Here is a 22,437-nt window from a genome sequence, read left to right on the forward strand (position 1 = left end):
GCAGCTGGCTCACTGTAGCAGCCAGCAACCAATGGGAGGAGGAGTGGCTGTGTTCCTCAGAGCGCCCTGCCCGAGGGGCCAGGTGAGGAGGCATATGATATTGAGGGGGTGGGAGACAGAGCAGGGCACACAGGGTTGCTGGGGTGGGTCACAAAGACTGGGGGGCTGAATGGGACTGGGGGTGCAGGGACACATGGAGATGGGGGGCATAGAGGCAGGGCCACATAGGGATGGGGTGGTGGCTGACGGGGGGGTGCAGAGACACATGGGGAGAAGGGAAGCTTAGTGGGGGTGCAGGGACACATGGGATGGAGGGAGAAAGGGTGGCTGAGATGGGGGTGCAGGGACACATGGGCACAGGAGCAGATGTACCTGACTGCTAAGCACTCCCATTCAGTCATCCAGGGTCTGCATGGGGGAGGCTCCCAACTCCCTGACAATGCCTCCCCCCCAAAAAACCAAAACAAAACACTGTTCTATACTTCTCCCACCCCCACCCAACAACCCTCCAGGTTCACTCCCAGCACTTACTTCCCTCTCCCTCAGCTCCTCCATTATCCCTGACTCCCCCAAGCCTTTGCACTGCTTCTGAGGGTTCTGGAAATACATTTCTGTATTGCAGTTTAAATGAATTATTACTCAAAGTTCTGTATTAATAGGCCTAGTAAGGAATCTATCTGTCAAAACCATTTCCTGAATCTTTTTTGTTGTCTGTATTGTTAGACATACTTGTCGATAGGTATTTTGAAATAAATTACCAAAATAATTGAACGGGCATGATTATATTATGTTATTTTGACAAATAAAATATACAGAATTTTGCAGAATTTTTAGGTGCAGAATTTCCCCGGTGTACAGGTCAGTTTAGTCTCACCCCTTTTGGGGTAACAACGTCCAACAAATACGAGTTCAAATATGCTGACAAAAAAATCTTCAGTCCTCAGAATCCTGTAGTCCTCACACCTTTCTTTCAGGGCTTTCCATCATCCCTGGCCCCTTCTTAGGGCTTCACACCACCTTACCAGTGGCTAGTAGGGAAACCCAGCCCTCCTACTCCACTGGGCTCTAGTCCAGGGACCAAAGGACAGACTGGCAAAGTTCACAGCCCCAAACTTCTTGCTGTCACCTCCTTAGGGCACGTCTACACTTAAAATGCTGCACTGGTGCACTTGCGCTGCTGTAACACTTTAATCAAGATGCTATAAGCTGACAGAAGAGAACTCTCTTGTGGGTGTAGTTAATCCACCTCCCTGAGAGGTGGTAGCTACATTGATGGAAGAAGCTCTCCCACCAACATTGTGTTGTCAACAGAGGTGGTTAGGTCGGTATAACTATGTCGCTATATTTTTCACACCCCTGAGTGATGTAGTTATACCAACATAGGTCTTAGTGCAGACCAGACCTTAGATTTCTTCCTCCCATGTCTCACTCATGCTTTCTCTCCTACTACCTCTCTAGGTTATTCCTACTTTCAGGGCCCTCACCCGGAATCCCCCAACAAAATCCCAAACCCACAATTAAAATTTAACCCCACTTCTGCCTTCCTTGGGCTTGACCTTTCATCCCTCTTTCAGTTACCCTGCTGTATTCCCTGATTGATTGACTCCCAGGACTCTCTTCTTAGAAGACCAGCTGCTGCTTTCTTTCATGGCATACCTCTAGAACCAGCTCCACCCCCGTGGCTGCTCCCTGTCTCTCTTGGCCACATACCAGCCTTCTCTACACACAGGCAAGGATCCCAGGGCTTACTCCTCAACTGTCCTAGTCTCTCTAATGCCAGAGAGTGACTGCAGACTTACTTTTTCTCCTCCTGCAGCATTCTTCTACTGTGGGTTCCTTCCCTTTCTAATAACCACAACCCAGCTCCTTCCCCAATTCGGCTTCTTCTCTAATTATGTCTGGCTCACTCTCCAGTTACAACCACGTGGGTTAAAATTGGTCTAAGGCCCACATTAATTCCTTCATGACTTGTGTGGGATAAATACACTAACACAACTTCAAACAAGCGAAATGCTGAACTATGAGCATTTCTGCTGTGACTATACTTCTCTGAAATAGAGGAGATTTGTTGGAAAGACATCAGCCATAAAAGATCTCTCTACAGATGCCACCAAAATCTTGTGTTCCTATTGGGGGCTGCTGCTGCTGCTACTAGTCATTTTAAGGAGAGCAAGCCCAAGCCCATCAAATCAAAACTGGCAACTGAGGGTGAAGAAATTCAGACTTCCTACTTAGGAAATCTGATAAATAATCTTTTGAAATTTGCAGAGCAAATTTTTCTTCGGCCCCCCAAGTTTAATTTTTTATTAAACATTTTCCACCAACCAATGTTTTGTATTTGACAATGTCACATTATATAAATGTTATTAAAAGCAGACATAGCCCAAACATCCTTTAAATACAAATTACAGGGTTCCTTTGGCAAGCTCCTATCTTGGATTTTGACATTAAAAAAAAATTAAGGACTATACAAAAATATACATACCTATAATCAGCCAGACATTAGCTTATTGGCGTCTGTCTCGTGTTCAAATAAATGAGAACACTATCTAGCAAACTTCACTTTAGCGTGAATTTCCTTTGTCAAAGCTGTTTGTAATAAAATATGCACTACAGCTAAGATTTCCAAAAGCAACTAGTGATTTTGGGTGCCAACTTGAGACAATTTACTGAGGTCTGATTTTCAGAGTGACTGCTCAGCACTTTCTGAAAAATCAGGCCTCCTGGAGGTGTCTCCAGTTGGTTATCCAAAAAATCATTAGTTGTTTTTGAGAATCTTAGCCCCCATATAAACTCTGCACCTGGATTATCAACAGTATATTAAGTCTGGGTTGAAGACATGTTCAAGAGGCACCTTTTTGTAGCTGTGCCATTTAACAATTACTAATAGCCAAATTAGTGTTTTGTATGTGGCAGATAGTGTAGCACTTTAAACCACTTTTTATACCAGTGGAAAAAAGCAGTTTTACTAGTATAGTTTAATCATGTTCAATTCAAATCAAAACCAGGCTGCTACAGCCACACTACTCCTCTGGGAACTGTGGATATGTCTACACAGCAGTTGGGATGGTGCTTCCCAGAACAGGTAGACAGACACATTACCTCTGCTTGAGCTAGCACGCTAAAAATAGCAGTGTGGCTGCTATACAGCAGAAGATGGCTCATGACAGCCACCTAAGTACAACCATCCCATCTACCCCCTCTGAGCAGAGCTAACACATTTCTGTCTACCAGTGCTGTGTGAATATACCCAGTGTCACAGCACAGTGACATGGTTCCTGGAAAGGTATGACCCACGCTAGAGCCTGAACTTGCAAATACTTACTCCTGGACACAGTGCTTACTATCACAAGTAGTCCCGTGTATGTGAATGGAACTCTTTGCAGCAGTAAGTACTAAGGCTGAAAGTGACTTGTGCAGAGGACCAACACCAAGTCCTATGCATCATTTAAATCCTACTTAAGCTTTGTTTTGAGGGCTTAAGCAGATCTCAAGTGCTGCAAAGGGCTTGCATTGGCTCTCTGCACATGGGTCAATTTCACTCCAAGGCCAATGGCATGTGTTTGTGGAACTGAACATTGAATTAGAACCATGTTCAAGACTACTCCTCTAGCAGGGCTTGAACAAGGTTTTAGGACAACGTTATAGAATGGTGTTAATGTTGTGTTACAGGGATACAAACTTTGTTGTCCAATTTTAAACCATGTTAAGAACCAATTTATAATATGGTATACTATTGGTACAGTGAAAGAGGATTAAAAAATTCTCTTCTACGAATTATTACTTCAGGAAGTATGGGGCCAAAATCATCGGTGGTACAATTTATAAACTTCACTTGGCTTATACTGCGATGAATTTGGCCTGCTATATTGTTGATTCAATTATTCACTGGTGTCTAATGAAACATAAACAAGTTATGAATTGTGGATTTAAGCTATTTGTATAGAACTTGTCATGTCTTAATAGCTAAGCACAAACAGTTCTTAAAATCCTTCCGAGAAGGCTAGTGAGTGATCCCGAACAAACCTAAACAGGCAAAGACTCCTTTCCAAGTAAAAATAGAACATTTAGGCCAGAAAGCACTTTAAGGAGGATATGATAATTGCACAGAGAAAGTGATCCCAAACACTCCAGTATCACAAGCTATTTTCTTGTACAACATGACCTAAAAACCCTCATATTTCTTAACTGCATTATATCACCGGTTTCTCTGTTGCAACCCAGATCAATTTCCATAAAGCATTCGAGTCTGAGAGTCAGTCTGAGACATGAACCTGCTGTAACAGGATGGTGAGCAGGCATTAAAGAGAAAAGGAAGTTTGCGGAATCTAAATATGTTCCTGCAAGATCGAATGAGACGAAGTCCTTGACCATACAAGGGTCCTTTGCAGCAGTCACAGACTCTACAGCTAAGATGGAGAGAAAAATGAGTCAGAAACATCGCACATGACTATACACACACAGTACATTCCAGTTCACTTTCTGCATCTTCAACTAGAAATTAAGGGATCTAGCTGGCCTCAGATTGATTTTGAGACTGATGGTTGTGGAGGGTTCCTGCACTTCCGGAACTACATTGTGGTGTAGGCTGCTCTCTATTCCAAGGGGGTAATTACTCTAGCCCTAAGGGTGTAGTTATACTTATATGGCTCCAGTGGGGAAGGAGGACAAGTGGAAGTCTGAGGCAGACAAAGTGAAAATAGAGAGATGCAGTGCAGGGGTGGGGATAGCTCTGCCACTCCCAGAAATTGAGCTGGTATTTTTTTCAACTTAGATTGTTCTGAAGCTCACAGCTCTCTCTTGAACAGACTGGTTCAGTGCACAACCTCAACATGACGATGCAGCAAACATTTTTGGCTGGAATATACAATGGTGATAGGTGACAGTACAGAACTAGTTAAGCTATTTAAATGGATCAAAGCAATAATTGGCACATGTTTGATGAACTTGATTAAATGTACAGTTCCATATATTATCAAAAATACATAGGCCTGGTATGCATTCAGATACATAGCTGAGTATACCTGCATGGGAATTGTTATATATTGACCAATAAGTAACTGCACTATTATTGATCAGCATTATTTTAGTTTAATGTGAAGATGTCAATAACTTCTCTTAACTTATTCTGTGGCTCACAATGTATGGCATGGAGCTCCTACAGTGGTGATCTACAAAGGTGGTTTCATGATGGAGAAAGTATACATTACCAGGTCTAAAGCCGGTGTCCTTCTGACATTGCCAGAATAAGTGATTAGGGGCCATTGGTACATTTCTTGTGTATCCAAAACTCCCATGGAAGCCAGAGTGTCAGCTAGAGATTTCTGTCACTTACTTGTTTAATATTTCTTGAATATCCTTTGAGATCTCAGTATATCTTTGCCATATGTGGTTTCTGGAGAAGTAAAGGGCAGCCAGATCAGTAAGTCTCTGTGGCTGGTTCTGGCTGTTTTCTTTCCATAAAAAGGGATGCATTAAATTATTTTCTGTGTTAAGGAGTTTCACGGGAAGCTTCAAAACCTCACAAGGCAAAGCACACAGCTGATTTCCTTCAACATTCAGGTATTCCAGTGCCCTGTAATTTTAAAGACCACCAAATTATGTACACAATTCATCTCAGCTATAATTGTATACATATCCTACTTCCCACTTGCTGAGTTACTGCACCTAGATGGCACATGTATCTGTATGTATAAAAGGCTAAGTTTTAAAAAATAATACATTTTAAGTGTTGATTCAATGATGCAGTTATTTTCTGAAGTACAATTTAAACAACTAGTGCAACTGGAAATAAGGGATTGTGTGTGTATCCAACTGAAAGCTTAAGACAGGTGTCCAAACACACACATAGGCCATCATCAGATTTCTCAAAAACTTAATGTTAAGTGTGTGTGTTCTTAACTTCACACTCCTGCTTATTAACATGTAAGTATACTTCTATATCTGCCCTCCTTCTGCTCATATAAACAGCTGCTGATATTCCGACAAACTTCCTCACCAAAAACAGCGACAGATTAACTCTTTCTGGGAAAAAATTCCTCTTTCATAGTGTCACAGTTTAGGGCAACTGCACCTGTATTCCCCCTTTACAGTCCAGCAAGGGCAACCATTCTCAAGTTACCAGCTCCCCCAGTCATCACCTGTCCTGGGCAGAGATCCATATTTCTCTCCCTTCTGACTGGAGTATCTCCAGGCTGCACAGTTCCCTGCTTTCACTGTGTTACTACCAACACAGACAAGTTGCCCAATGGCACCTACATGCTTTCTCATTAGGGATGGTTAACAGGTGTAATTGTTATAAGGCATCATACAGTATAAGTGCCGACTTCTGCTCCTGCCAGTGGGTGTTCGACCCCCCCCCGCCCTCGCCCCGACTCCACTCCTGCCCTGCCTGCGCCCCGCCTCCATTCCAACCCCCTCCCCAAAGTCCCTGCCCCAACTCCGCCCCCTCCCTGCCCCTATTCTGACTCCTTCCCCAAATCCCCACCCTGGCCCCGCCTCTTCCCCACCTCCTCCGCTGAGCGCACCATGTTCCCACTCCTCCCCCTCCAGCTGTTTGGCGACAGCAAGGCGGGAAGCACTGGGAGGTAGGTGGAGGAGTAGGGACGCAACGCGCTCAGGGGAGGGGGAAGAGGAGTAGGTCGGGTGGGGGGGGGGAGCTTGGCTGCTGGTGGGTGCAGAGCACCCACTAATTTTTCCCCATGGGTGCTCCAGCCCCGGAGCACCCACGGAGTCAGTGCCTATGTCATACAGCACTTCCTACACAAACCTACTTTATCCTTAAGGTACAAAGCATTACAAAAAAAACCATATTAAAACAATAAAAGAATCTACACACATACTAATAAACTGACTAGTCTTCACCCCAGCCCTAACATGGGCTCTGGAAGGAGCAGTCCTTCAACACCCCATACTAAGGGTTTCCTTTTAGAAACAAATTCATCACAGCTTCAGCTGAGACCATGCCAACAGTCATATAGGCCTCAGTGGGCCCTGTCTTCCAACCTTTCCCTAGAGCAGTGGTTCTCAACCAGGGGTACGTATACCCCTGGGGGTATGCAGTGGTATTCTAGGGGTACATCAACTTATCTTGATATTTGCTTAGTTTTACAACAGGCTACATAAAAACACTACCGAAATCAGTACAAGCTAAAATTTCATACAGACAATGACTTATTTATACTGCTCTATATATTATATGCTGAAAAGTAAGTACAATATTTATATTCCAATTGATTTATTTTATAATTATATGGTAAAATGAGAAAGTAAGTAATTGTTCAGTAATAATGTGCTGTGACAGTTGTGTATTTTTACGTCTGATTTTATAGTCAAATAGATTTTAAGTGAGGTGAAATTTGGGGGTACACAAGACAAATCAAACTCCTGAAACCAGTACCATAGTCTGAAAAGGTTGAGAGCCACTGCCCTAAAGGAGTGGGGCCCTCCCTGGACCAATGGTCCTGTCCATTTGCTGGATCAGGAAGAAGATCATGAGCCAGTTTAAAACCAGGCTGTTTATTCAAAAACCCTTTCTCTGTCTGTTGGTGCCTGGAGAATCCACTCTGAACTGCTTTATGTGCACCTCTCCAGAGGGTGGCTTCAAAGGGTTTATAATGGAAGAAGTATATTAGCATCCCCATCCCTACTAGAGAAGGTACATGCAATGCCACAATAACACAAATACAATTGCTTTTAATACAATATACCTCAAAGGTGTTAACCGTAATTCTAAAAGGTACATTAATTCCATGTTTTTTTCAGAAAAACCTTTTCAGTCTATCACAAAATTTCTACTGTATCATTCCCTTAAGGCCAAAGTATTAACCTCCCCTGTCTACCACACACAAACACACTGAGGGTATGTCTACACTGCAAGTGAAGGTGTAATTGTGGCATGGGTAGACATACCTGTGCTAGCTTTAACCTAGCTAATGTGTAATAATAGTAGTGAAGAAGTGGGAGAACAGGCTAGCAATCAGTGTACAAGGGGATCCCGGGTATGTCCTCTGGTGCCCATGCTAAAGCCCCTGCTCCCACATCGTCACTACCATTGTTACATGTGCTAGCCGGATTAAAGCTAGAGCAGGTATGCCTGCCCACATTGCAATCACACCTTCATTTGCACGTTCTGGGAATGACAGTGTGGTTTACATGATTTGAGGGCATACAATTACAATGATCATGCGTGCAAATTAGGCAAGTGCACATGCATATGGGCACAATTAACAAATGATCATAATTTGTGTGAAGTTACCTGATTTACAAGCATAATCATGATATTTAAGCAGTTGGACATGCATTTAATTTTAAAAATCAGACCCCTATTACAGGGCAGTGGGCCAGATTGCGATCTCTGTTATACCGGTGCAAATCCAGAGTAAATCCATGGACATCAGTGGCGTTACTCCAGATTTATTAACAATCGACTTCCTAATAGGCTCACAATATTTTACACATAGGTCTGGTTCCAGTGTATATTATATATCAGTACCTGAGATTCCTGATTTCATGAGGGATAACACTAATATCATTGTAGGAAACATCCAGATAACTAAGATATGGTAATAAAAACAGCCTGAAAAAAGAGAAAACACAGTACATTACAGAAGAACTATTTAAATACATTGATCTATGCTAACTGATGTATATATCTCATTTATATCCACCTATAAAATCTGTGATGGGGCAGCTGCTATCAGTGTTAACTGTTATGAGTTTTAAAAGACTGATTTACTCTCACTGGACAGACAGGTTTCTGGAAGGGAACAAGTCCTTTCAAGACCATCCATTTCTTAGGTTGATGTTGGTCAAAAATGAGCAGAAAACAGAAAACATTCCACTAAGATATAGTGTCACCCCAAAATTAGAAATAGCTCCATGCACAGAAGCTAATGTAGTGCTGACAATATAAAGCAATATTACGAATGAAATCGCTGCATTATGAATTTATTCCTAACAGGATTCCTCCCCCCACGCTTCCTTGGGGGTGTGTGTGTGTGTGTGTGTGTGCGCGCCAAAATCCCCACCCAGAGAGAGCAAGAGAGAGAGAGAGAGAGAGGTTGAAATACTGGTAGGTTAAGAGTCCCAAAGTGTACTCAACTCCTATATTCTGCAAATCCTCAGAGGAGTCAGTTGAGTGAAGCCAGCAAATGGTACACAATAGCAGCAGACAATCAGCCAACTCTACTGCCACTGCTGGCAAGAGGTTCAAGGAGCCACACAGAGACAGACCTGATAGGGTGTGCATTTGACAGGCCAATGCAAGGAGTAGAATAAGCCCAAACAGTGGCTCCATTAGAGACCTCTAGAAATTGTGAAAATATTATCCTCCAGGACTATTCGTTACTAATTGTGATGCTGGCAGACCAGGTGCCAGCTCATGCGAAGGCCCAGGGCCTCACTGAACACTAACAAATACATAGCTGGAAACCAGTCTGACTTACTTGGGTGTTAGTATTGTTAAGATAAATATTAGAGTTGTAAGAATGTGTTTGGTGTTTAGACCCTATGAACAGTGTAGGATGCTGCATGTATTGATCTCACTTATAACCTCTGTAGCCCATGGTATAAAATTATATTGAGTGTTTGCACTGTAAACATCTGCTATTGTGTAACTCAGGGCAGGTCTACACTTAAAATGCTGCATCTCCCTGTTAAGCTCTCCCGTTGACATAGCGTGCTCTACACAGGGGTTAAGGTCAGTATACTACGTCACTCAGGGGTATGGATTTTTCACGTTCCTGAGCGATGCAGTTATATGGACATAGGTCTGTAGTGCAGAACTGGCCTCAAACAGGAAAGAAGTATTAACTAAGGAAAAGTGTGACTCCTTCAGACAAGAGGGCCTTTGAAACCAAATGAGCCATTGTAAGACATCAAAAGGACAAAGATTGTTGATGGACGTCCCCACTCACATAAAGAGGAATCAGGCGCCGACACTTGTTCTATCAGTGTGGGCTCTGGGGAGAAGGGGATAAAAATCCCTGACAAGGAGAAACTGGATCTTTATGCATCTGGACTCTGAAAGGCAAGTATTCCTAAACATAAGCAAGCGATCCCCATGCTGCTTGGCATGGGTCAGTCCTAAAGCATATATAGAGCTGCTTATTATAGAAGCGTATATTACCTTATTAAATCCAAGACTGTAACTCATTTGTGTGTGTATGTTTCTTGTTTTAACCTTGTAAATAACTCTTTTTTTTAAATAAAACTTTGTTTTATTACAGGATTGCCTTGGTTTGAGATCGGAGTACAATTGACGTGGTCCTTTGAGTAAGAGACTGGTCCTTTGACACTGGAAGTAACCTGAATATTGTTGTGATTTTGGTGTAAAGTGACAATCTGTCACATAGTCCAGCTTGCCTGCTTGGCAAGACAGATTGGAATGCCCCAGGCCACGGTCTTTGACTCCATGATAAGACTGTTATAGTGCTTTAGGAGTTCACACTTGTTACTGGGTTGGTGAAATCTAATTATAGAACAGACAACCAGTTTGGGGCGTCTGCCCTGCTTTTTGACAGTCTTCCCTGAGGTTGGCACTCTCGGTCAACAGTCACTCCAGCCAGTGCGACATGAGTACTAACATAGAACTGAGGCCTCAATCAAGGTCAGGCACTGTGCAACTACATAGTAAGAGCTAGAGCTTACAAACTAGATATGAAAGATGAAGTGTAGAGGAAAAGGGGTACATACAACTGAAAAAGCAAAGTGAGCACAGGAAGGTTGGGAAAACCATGATCTGAAGTTTGGTTTATTGCCTATCTTATGGGGAAGGGCCCAAGGATGGTGGATCTACAGAAGATCCACAGCTTTGTACATATCTTTATATAGCATAAATATAACAATGCATCCTGCCAATTTCAGTGAATGCACACTACTACTTTGCATCCAGTAAATATATTATTAAAATTCTCCAGCTCCTTGTCAGGCAATTAGGTTGCTTGGTTTCACTTCTACGGCAGTTCTTCCCATATTGTAATGAATCATTTGTTTTGCAAGATATCAAATGTTCTTTCCTTTCCCAGCCACCTGTAAGCTGTGTTTTAGGGAACTTAATGTTAAATGGTTTACAAAGCAATCATTTCAGGAGTAGAGAAGAGCATTATTTTTGACTATTGTTGATCAATGGAAATTAGTTGTGTGTCTTTCTTTCACTTTCTGTGCCCTGTCTTCTCAATTAAGCCCAATAAATACATTTGCCAGAAGAGTAGTGGTTGAGTTACAGAATTCCTTAAGATATATCCAGAACTAACAAGGACAATACCAAAGAAGGAAGAGCTACAGATCACTTAAAGGGGCCGTGCCGAGAGAAAAGAGGTTATATGTAAATATATAAAAATTTCAAGATTGTCACCTGGCTGTGACCTGGCCTTCACTACAAAGCTAGGTCAATCTCGCCTTGCATCGACCTAGTTGCGCATATGTCTACACTTAAATTTGTCTCCCACCGAGTGTAAGTGCCCCATTACAGCGATGTAGTAACACCACTTCCCCAAGCAGCGTTGAGCCATGGTAACATACTGGGGTTGACGAACCACAAGTGTAGACACTGCATTACTTATGTCAACCCTAACAGTCCTCCTGCAGCTATCCCATAATGCCTGACACTGACCACTCTAGTCACAATTGTGAACTCTACTGCTCAGGGGTCTGGAGACCTGAAGGCCTCCTGACCCTCTAAAGTCCTGTGAGTTTTTGAAATACCTTTTCATGATTGTCCAGCTTGGTAAGCACACCTACCAGCTCTCCATTGTTGTATGCAGCTGCCCAACTGACCATGCCAGCTACATGCTCCAGAGATGCTCTGGCTTGGAGTAGACAGGAGGTGTTGGATCTCCTAGGGCTGTGGGGAAAAGAGGCTATGCAGGCGCAGCTACAGGCTAGCCATAAAAATGTGGACACCTACAAGCAGGTTGCACAGGGGATGCAGGAGAAGTGGTATGGCAGGGATCAGCAGCAGTGCTGCATGAAAGCAGAGTGTGGCAGGAATACCATAAGGCCAGGGAGGCCAACAGTTGATCCAGTGCCAAGCCTCAGACCTGCCGTTTTTACAAAGACCTTCATGTCATACTTGGTAGACACCCCAACACCCGTAGACAACCTTGGATGCCTTTGAGGAGCCCGTCACGGGTCTCTGGCGTGAACAGTGAGGAGGAAGAGGAGGAGAAGGGTGGGAGATATGCAACTGTGGGGGTGCAGCTATGCCACGGTCCAGAACCTGTTTGAGATTTGATTGCAGACCAGTGAGTCCTGGCAGTTGAGCACAGGTAAGCCCAATGCAGGGGAAGGAACCTTGGATAAGTGTGTAAATGTATTTCCCATTACAGTGATGTATTAATGAAGCCCCCAACTTAACACGACACAGCTATCGACTTTTCATTAAATTTAGTCATACTAGAAGAGGTAGTGGTACTACAAAGAGAAGTAGAATTGTTTATGCGCTTTTCATTTCCCTGTACAGTTAGGCAGGGTGGACCATGTGAAACAGTTTGTTTATGTACGCAGGGGTGTCCCTTGAATCCTCCAGAGAGATCTTGATGAAACTTTCATGGAGGTACCCTGCAATCCTCTCCTAAAGATTTCTAGGAGGGCAGCCTTATTTCTTCCTCTGAGGTAGGATTTTTTCCCAGGCCAGTCAGTGATTACTGCAATGATGCCTGCCCAAGTTAACAGGCCAGCAGCATATGGGCCTGAGCAGCTTCAGGAAGTCAGCAGCAGCTGTGCTCTCTGTGCCTTTATTACTCTCAGGAGTGAGATATCAGCTAAAATCACGACCACCTGTGGACAATGGTGCCACTGTTCAGTGCCATTGCCATATACTCTTTATACAACTGAGCAATTCCTGTCTCATTTCCCTCACCCCAGGCGGGCCATGCTCACCCTTTTTGGTGCTGTGAGTGGTGCCATGCACAAGCACTCTGAAGCAGAAGTGGCAATAAGCATGTCTGGTTTAAAACTTTAGGGGAGTGAGGGAAGGGAGTTCTGAACCTTAATGTTCACTTTCTTTTGTGACTATATTGACACTAGTACCTCTGTGTGTTTTGTCTGTAGCTGCTGCCATTGTAGCTTTGAGGGGTTTCCCCCTCCACACTGATGGAATGCCTGAGTCAGATAAGAAGGAGAAAGAAAAGGACTCAGGATAACATGTTCAGTGAGATGCTGCAAGCCAGGGCAGCATCAGACTGTGAGCAGAGTGCCTGGAGGGTGAATATCACAGACTGTATGGAGAAGGAAAGAGCAGATAGGAGAAAGGCCCAGGAGTCGCAACAGGAAAAGGGAGATGCACTAGGATATAATGGGGCTTCTCCCGCAGCAAACACAGATGCTGCAAACTCTTGTGGACCTACTGATGCAACAATCCCAGCTCACTTCCCTTTGCAGTGTCTGGAGAACTCAATTGTAGCACCTCCCTACTTCTCTTTCCCCCAGCGTTCCACGTGGCCTCTGTGGCCACATCCCTACCCTACCACTCCACCCCGGGAGACAAACAACCACAGCTTCACAAGCACTGACCTATGGAAGCTCCAGTTGCTGTATGTGTAGCTAAAATGGACATGAACGTTCTTTCCCCCTGTTAAGTTCTGTTCTATTAATTTAGTAAGTTTTTAATGTATTTGCTTTTAAATTGCACAGATTTTTCTTTGTACTGGTTTTGTTACTCAAATTCTATTATTTGGAGAATAATTCATCTTTATTAGTTCAGAACATATGCAGAGTCCCTAGCAGTACTCAAAGCAACCACTTACTGGTTTCCGTACAGTGTGACACAAAACTCAGAATCAGTGACAAACAGTGTAATAATCATAAATGTACAGCAAGCACCCACAATTCCTAACAGGTCCCCACACTGCAGAGCCAGGCAGAGCACAGTACATCACAATGCATGACTGTGGCTCACTGTTAAAGTACTCTTTCAAACCACTCTGAGCCATATAGCTCCATTTGAGCTCTTGTAATCACCCTTGTGCCTGACTGTTCAAACTCAGCAGACTCTACCTCTTCCCTCCACCCCAAAGGCAACTTCCCCCCTTGGCATCACAGATATTATGAAAGACACAGCAGGCAGCTGTAACCACTAGGATATTTTTTTCACTGAAATCCAATCTTGTGAGTAAGCATTGCCAGCATCCATTCAATCTACTGAAAGCATACTCAACTGTCATTTTGCATTTGCTGAGTCAGTGGCTGAATCTTTCCTTGGTGCTGTCAAGATGGCCGGTGTATGGCTTCATGTCCAGAGGAGCAAGGTATAGGCTGGGTCCCCCAGGATCACTATTGGCATTTCAATATTGCTAATGGTAATCAGCCGGTGCTAAAAGAAAGTCCCTGCTTGTAGATTTATGAACAATCTTATGTTCTTAAAGATATGAGAATCATGCTCTTTCCTGACCAGCCAACACTGACGTTGGTGAAACGTCCCCAGTGATCCACCAATACTTGCATAACCAGAAAAAAGTAGTCCTTTCAGTTGAGTGGCAAGGTGGTCTTGCACACTTGCATGACAATTGCCCCAACAGTCAATTTTCTAACTCCAAAATGATTACCCACTGACTGGTAATCAGTCAGCTTGCTTCTTCGCTCTCAGTGTGGCACTCATTCTGGTGTCCCTGCGCTGGAGGGCTGGAGCAAGCTCAGCCCACAGATCCAGAAACGTGGCCTGGCACATCCGAAAGCTCTGCAGCCACTGCTCATCATCAGCCCGAATTACGATGCGATCCCACCAGTCAGTGCTTGTTTCTTGGGCCCAGAAGCAGTGCTCCACCATCTGCAGCTGCTCCATGAATGCCACCAAAACACTTGAACTGATTCTTGCTGTGTCCCACAGCAATCTGTCCTCCATAAAATTGTGATGTTCCCTGCTGATTCAGTTCTTCTTGCGGCTCTGCAAATACTGGAGGATCGGCATGTGTTCTGTGATTGCAATGCTTACGACAATAGTGCAGAGATGTGCAGATTCCATGCTTCGGTCAGAGATGGTGGACAGTGAGAAGGGCTGTGCAGATTCATGGGATTTTTTAAAAAGCTGTGAAAATTATGGGCTATGCGTGACATTATGGGATGGAGAAAATTGCACACTGGAAAGTTGACCCCTTGCTACCTGTTACCCCTCATGACTCATTTTTTCCCCACCATGCATTGCCAAAACTTCCCAAAAGACAGTGCATGGGATGGTGGCGGGTTGCACACTGGGATACCTAGCTATGGTACACTGCACTGTGCACTGACACAATATGTTTACAAGGTTGCCTATTTCCTACAGAAATCTTTTCCTTATTTCCCTTCTCTGGGCCTCCCTCTAGGACACATCTCTCTATGCTCACTAGAGCAGGATCTGGCCTTTGTTCAGCTTCAAAGGGCTGGCAGCTAACAGCTGAAACAGTTCTGTCAGTGACAGGCACTCCGCCCCCACCCCCTCCTTTCCTGTTGAGGTGCTGCCTTCAGCTGCAGTGCAGGAGACAGTCTCAACTCCACCCACACTTGGAAGCATGCTGGTTCCCTTTGCTGCAGAGGAATCATAGAGAATTGCTCCCTTTCCTCCAGCACTTCCTGGGACTTTACCCTTTTCCTCTGGGGTCCCACCATAATATTCCTTCTTGAGAAACTACATGGAAAAAATCATTCCCAATAAGCATGTCAATGGGGATATTTTCATTCTCAACTGATACTCATAGTCTCTCTCTTTTTCTGCTACCTGCAGTCTGTACAGCTCTAACTTTGCAACTGCATCGCTCTCATCCATTTTTATGCCTTTCTGCTCCTATTTCCCTTTCCCAAAATAAGCAAACAGAAAATAACAAAAGTGCAACTTTTTTTTTTTACTGTATTCAGCCAACCCACTTAAAATCTCGGCACCAGTGTATGAAGTGCAAATTTCATTCAGAACAACAAGCTGTGCATTTCAGTCTGCTTGCTGCACCACTGTGACATGTCCCCGGGGTACAATCTAGACTGTGAGACCACTGAGTCCCCTTAAATTCCCCAGCCTGGGCTGACTCTCAATATGCTATGCTAGTGACAAGCAATAAACCTCTCCAGATGCTATGATCACTCACCCATCAATATGTGGCGACACACACCCAGCTGAGTTGTATGAATGCTCTCTAGGCCACTCATGAACTGTATAAAGAGACACCAGCAAATGTTCCAAGCCTTGCACTCCAGTAATGTGCCATTTTACACTGCTCAAGACTCCCTAGACAGTGCAAGCTCATTAATTAGTTAGCCACTTCGTCAAAGGAAAGCGACCATGCATCAATCTTTGTAATCTAAGCAGATTCCCCAAGCACTTCAACCCCAAACACACTGTTTTAGATCAAATATAAAAGAGATTTATTAACTACAGAAGGATAGATTTTGAATTATTATAAGGGGTAGGCATAGAGATCAAAGTTGGTCACATAAGAAATATAAATAAAATCGCAGCCTAAATTCTACAGGCTAAGCAAGATTTGTATCAAGCACTTTCTCGCCCCTCTAGATGTTCCAGCAGTTTACATTTCTTATTACACAGGCTGAATTTCTTTCTTAGCCTGGGACCAATCTCCACAGTTCAAAGTCTTTGTCTTCCTAATTTCTTGTTGCCTTCAGAGTAGGTGTGGGAGGAGAGAGGCCAAGTGGTGATGTCATTGACCCTTGTTCATACTTTCTCTCTAACAACCTCACACTTGGTAAGGCAACTCATATCTTTTCACATATTTATAACTGCTCCTGTATTTTCCACTCCATGCATCTGATGAAGTGGGTTCTAGCCCACGAAAGCTTATGCCCAAATAAATTTGTTAGTCTCTGAAGTGCCATAAGGACTCCTCGTTGTTTTTGCCGATACAGACTAACACGGCTACCACTCTGAAACTTATAACAATAGAATACCAATTGAAATTTATTAAATATTTTTGGATATTTTTCTACATTTTCAATATTGATTTCAATTACAACATAGAATACAAAGTGCACAGTGCTTACTTTATATTATTATTTTTATTACAAACATTTGCACTGTAAAAATGATAAACAAAAGAAATAGTATTTTTCAATTCACCTCAGACAACTATTGAAGTGCAATCTCTTTATCGTGAAAGTGTAACTTACAAATGTAGATTTTTTTTGTTACATAACTGTACTCAAACCAAAACAATGTAAAACTTCAGAGCCTACAAATCCACTCAATCCTACTTCTTGTTCAGCCAATTGCTAAGACAAACAAGTTTGTTTACATTTACGGGAGATACTGCTGCCTGCTTCTTATTTACAATGTCACCTGAAACTGAGAACAGGCATTAGCATGGCACTTTTGTAGCCAGCATTGCAAGGTATTTACATGACAGATATGCTAAACATTCGTATGCTCTTTCATGCTTTGGCCACCATTCCAGAAGACATGCTTCCATGCTGATGATGCTCATTAAAAAAATAATGCATCAATTAAATTTTTGACTGTACTCCTTGGGAGAAGAATTGTATGCCTCCTGCTCTGTTTTACCTGTATTCTGTGTATATTTCATGTTATAGCAGTCTCGGGTGATGACCCAGCACATGTTCATTTTAAGAACACTTTCACAGCAGATTTGATAAAAGGCAAAGAAGGTACCAATGTGAGATTTCTAAATATAGCTACAGCACTCAACCCTACGTTTAAGAATCTGAAGTGCCGTCCAAAATCTGAGAGGATCGAGGTGTGGAGCATGCTTTTCAAAGTCTTAAAAGAGCAACACTCTGATGCGGAAACTACAGAACCCAAACCACCAAAAAAGAAAATCAACCTTCTGCTGGTGGCATCTGACCAGATGATGAAAATGAACATGCATCGGTCCGCACTGCTTTGGATCATTATCGAGCAGAATCCATCATCAGCATGGATGCATGTCCTCTGGAATGGTGATTGAAGCATGAAGGGACATATGACTCTTTAGTGCATCTGGCACATAAATATCTTGCAATGCCAGCTACAACAGTGCCATGCGAACGCCTGTTCTCACTTTCAGGTGACATCATAAACAAGAAACAGGCAGCATTATCTCCTGTAAATTGTAACCAAACTTCTTTGTCTGAGTGATTGGCTGACCAAGAAGTAGGACTGAGTGGACTTGTAGGTTCTAAAGTTTTACATTGTTTTATTTTTGAATGCAGTTTTTTTTTACATAATTTTACATTTGTAAGGTCAACTTTCATAATAAAGAGATTGCACTACAGTACTTGTATGAGGTGAATTGAAAAATACAATGTTTTTGTTTTTTACAGTGCAAATATTTGTAATAAAAATATAAAGGGAGCACTGTACACTTTGTATTCTGTTATAATTGAAATCAATATATTTGAAAATGTAGAAAACATCCATAAATATTTAAAATAAATGGTATTCTATTGTTCTTTAACAGTGCGATTAATCACGATAAATTTTTTTAATCACTTGACAGCCCTACTATATATACATTTGTAGAAAGCCTTTTTTGTAAGATGTGTACAGGTGTAATTTACAAAGCCAGTATAGAAATGAATTAATGAATGAATATAATGTAGGTCACACAAAAAATTGAATCCTTGTTTGAGCATAGAAATAGCGTAATCCAATCTATTAATTAATAGTAAACACCTTACCCAGTGGGAAGGGCAGATAGTAAATTGAAGGACATGTTAAGTATTCTAAGTGTCTTGAGTTTGTGGACATCATCAGGGATCTCTTTGATGGGGTTGTTTCGGAGCTTCAGTACTTCTAAGTTTTTAATATTATATACCTTGGGGAGGGGGGGGGAAGGTAATGGAAAAAAAGTTGTTTACCACAAAGATAATCTGATTCCTGTTATGGTAAGAGTTTCTACATTTCTAACATTAGTAAGTGACACTGTAATAACTAGAAACATGGAAACTGTCCTAATATTGTATGAATCTTGCATTTAATGTATAGCAGTAGCTAATTAGTAATGTTATTTTAGTTAAAGTACCTTATAAAAATGTCGTGTGGTTTCTGGGCCTGATCCTGATCTCACTTACACTGCTGTAGTATTATAGGTTGGGCTGGTAGCACCATCTACTATTAAGATTGCCCAACACTTCCCATTACAAAAACATGTTTCCAGTTGCTTATAACTTAACCAAACTAACTGTTTTGGCTGAAATTTTCCATGCTGGGTGTCTGCCACAGGCTGAATCTTTCTGGAAAATTTCAGCCAAAACAGTTCAGCCATTTTGAAGAATGGGGCTAGGGAAAAATACATTCTTTTGACCATGTTAAACATCTGATTAAAACCTTTTTTTTAAGTTCTAGCACCCTGATACTTTGGGATTTAAAATGTGGCAGAGGGGTGGCCTTTGTGTCATGGATGTGCCTTTTGCTGTCCCTATGAAAATCAGCCCTAATTTGGCCAAGTTATAAGCCTTTGAAAAAAATCACAGGTCACATATGATCAGTAGAGACTTCTTTAGATTTTAGCTGCTAATTTCCCTACAGATTCTGTCTGCACTGAGTATGCTCCAGCCCAGGTCAGAGCAGGACTTTCCCAGTGATTGCAGCTCTGGGCTGCTGCAGCCCATACCATATCTGGGTCCAAGCACGTTAACTGAGAGATTGAGAACACAGGTGAGTTAATGACACCCCCCCACACACCCCCGGCTTGGCCGCATGGAGGAGACAGAGACTGGGAGCCAGGAGGGAGTTCAGGGACTGGTTGTGCACAGAAACTGGGACTGGTTGGAAGGAAACTAGGAGACAGGAGGGGACAATGGGAATGGGGATGGGGAATCAGTATCATAGAATAGAATCATAGAATATCAGGGTTGGAAGAGACCTCAGGAAGTCATCTAGTCCAATCCCCTGCTCAAAGCGGGACCAACACCAACTGAATCATCCCAGCCAAGGCTTTGTCAAACCAGGCCTTAAAAACCTTTAAGGATGGAGATTCCACCGCCTCCCTAGGTAACCCATTCCAGTGCTTCACCACCCTCCTAGTGAAATAGTGTTTCCTAATATCCAACCTAGACCTCCCCCACTGCAACTTGAGACCATTGCTCCTTGTTCTGCCATCTGCCACCACTGAGAACAGCCGAACTCCATCCTCTTTGGAACCCCCCTTCAGGTAGTTGAAGGCTGCTATCAAATCCACCCTCACTCTTCTCTTCTGCAGACTAAATAACCCCAGTTCCCTCAGCCTCTCCTAGTAAGTCATGTGCTCTAGCCCCCTAATCATTTTCGTTACTCTCTGCTGGACTCTCTCCAATTTGTCCACATCTCTTCTGTACTGGGGGGACCAAAACTGGATGCAATACTCCCGGCGTGGTCTCACCAGTGTCGAATAGAGGGGAATAATCACTTCCCTTGATCTGCTGGCAATGCTCCTACTAATATAGCCCAATATGCCATTGGCCTTCTTAGAAACAAGGGCACACTGCTGACTCATATCCAGCTTCTCGTCCACTGTAATCCTCAGGTCCTTTTCTGCAGAACTGCTGCTTAGCCAGTCGGTCCCCAGCCTGTAGCAGTGCATTGGATTCTTCCGTCCTAAGTGCAGAACTCTGCACTTGTCCTTGTTGAACCTCACCAGATTTCTTTTGGCCCAATCGGTCTGTGTCACTCTGGACCCTATCCCTATCCTCCATCGTATCTACCTCTCCCCCCAGCTTAGTGTCATCTGAAAACTTGCTGAGGGTGCAATTAATCCCATCATCCAGATCATTAATAAAGATGTTGAACAAAACTGGCCCCAGGATCGACCCCTGAGGCACGCCGCTTGATACTGGCTGCCAACTAGACATTGAGCTGTTGATCACTACTCGTTGAGCCCAACAGTCTAGCCAACTTTCTATCCACTTTATAGTCCATTCATCCAATCCATACTTTTTTTTAACTTGCTGGCAAGAATACTGTGGGAGACCAAAACTGGGTTAAAGTGGGTTAAAGTGGGTTAAAAGCTTTGCTAAAGTCAAGATATATCACATCCACCGCTTTCCCATATCCACAGAGCCAGTTATCTCATCATAGAAGGCAATCGGGTTGGTCAGGCATGACTTGCCCTTGGTGAATCCATGTTGACTGTTCCTGATCATCTTCCTTGCCACCAAGTGCTTCAAAATGGATTCCTTGAGGACCTGCTCTATGATTTTGCTGGAGACTGAAGTGAGGCAGACTGGTCTGTAGTTCCCTGGGTTCTCTTTTTTTCCCTTTTAAAAATATGGGCACTATATTTGCCTTTTTCCAATTGTCCGGGACCTCCCCTGATCGCCACGAATTTTCAAAGATAATGGCCAATGGCTCTGCAGCCACATCAGCCAACTCCCTCAGCACCCTTGGATGCATTAGATCTGGAGCCACGGACTTGTGCATGTCTAACTTTTCTAAATAGTACTTAACCTGTTCTTTCACCACTGAGGGCTGCTCACCTACTCCCCAGGCTGCGTTGCCCAGTGCAGCAATCTGGGAGCTGCCCTTGCCTGTGAAGTCTGAGGAAAAAAGAGCACTGAGTACTTTAGCTTTTTCCACATCATCTGCCACTATGTTGCCTCCCCCATTCAGTAACGGTTCCACACTTTCCCTGACCACCTTCTTGTTGCTAACATACCTGTAGAAACCCTTCTTGTTACCCTTCACATCCCTTGCTAGCTGCAACTCCCATTGTGCCTTGGCCTTCCTGATTACACCCCTGCATGCTCTAGCAATATTTTATACTCTTCCCTAGTCATCTGTTAAAATTTCCAGTTCTTGTAAGCTTCTTTTTTGAGTTTAAGCTCAGTAGGTGGGGGATGGCAGAGACAGAGATTGCATGAGGAACTGTGGGGAGTGCGGGACTGACTAGGTAAAGAGACTTAAGATAAGAACCCGCTATGTGTGTGGGGGTCAACAACACAGATTGGATGAGGAGCCTGGGGAGAGAAATTGGAACTGGACTGAGAGCCAGTGGGGATGGGGAATGTGGATGATGAGACTAGACTGGAGGCCAGTCTGGGGAAGAGAGACAGCTTAGATGAAGGTCTGGGGTGGACTGGCAATCTCTGGGCAAGGAGACTAGAACAGGAAGCCCCGAGGGGTGAGGTAGGGCTTGCTGGACAAGGATTTGGAGTTTAGATGAAAAGCCTGAGAAGTAGAGACTGGGAGTGGCTAGATAAGGAGAATGGGACTAAGATGAGAAGCCAGGGGTGGGGAAGAGACAGGACTGGGACACGGACCAGTGGGAGAAATGAGGTACTACAGATCACGCTTGGGGGAAATGGACAGACCAGTCCGGATTCCAGAGTCTCACCATTCCTCTCCTGTGAATAAGTATTGTGTAACCCAATGGCAAAGTATGCTGGCCCCCTTGAATACTGCTCCACAGCAGTTGTATGTTATCATCTGTCAGTTACTCTGTTAGTTCAAATGGCAGAGGTCTTTGTGATGGATCCAAAGATTCCAACCCTGCTGATGACCCATGTGGGCCTCGGTACAATGTTTTTCAGTTTGCTTTTTCA

At 43.4% G+C, this 22,437-nt stretch overlaps 1 protein-coding gene across 1 annotated transcript in view; it reads right to left on the reverse strand.

Annotated features, from left to right (window-relative positions):
- Positions 1 to 545: 545 nt before the first annotated feature.
- The window catches only part of LRRC63 (leucine rich repeat containing 63), a 50,953-nt gene continuing 29,061 nt past the window's right edge, over positions 546 to 22,437 (reverse strand). Inside the window, exons 7-10 of the mRNA XM_074961041.1 lie at positions 18,598 to 18,734; positions 8,495 to 8,578; positions 5,336 to 5,575; positions 546 to 4,409 (exon numbers count right to left, since the gene is read on the reverse strand). Of these exons, the coding sequence (XP_074817142.1) occupies positions 4,226 to 4,409; positions 5,336 to 5,575; positions 8,495 to 8,578; positions 18,598 to 18,734 (645 nt within the window). The 3' untranslated portion in view covers positions 546 to 4,225. The remainder of the gene's footprint in view (positions 4,410 to 5,335; positions 5,576 to 8,494; positions 8,579 to 18,597; positions 18,735 to 22,437) is intronic.

The sequence above is a fragment of the Natator depressus genome, chromosome 1 (assembly GCF_965152275.1).
Source record: "Natator depressus isolate rNatDep1 chromosome 1, rNatDep2.hap1, whole genome shotgun sequence".
Taxonomy (NCBI): Eukaryota; Metazoa; Chordata; order Testudines; family Cheloniidae; genus Natator; species Natator depressus.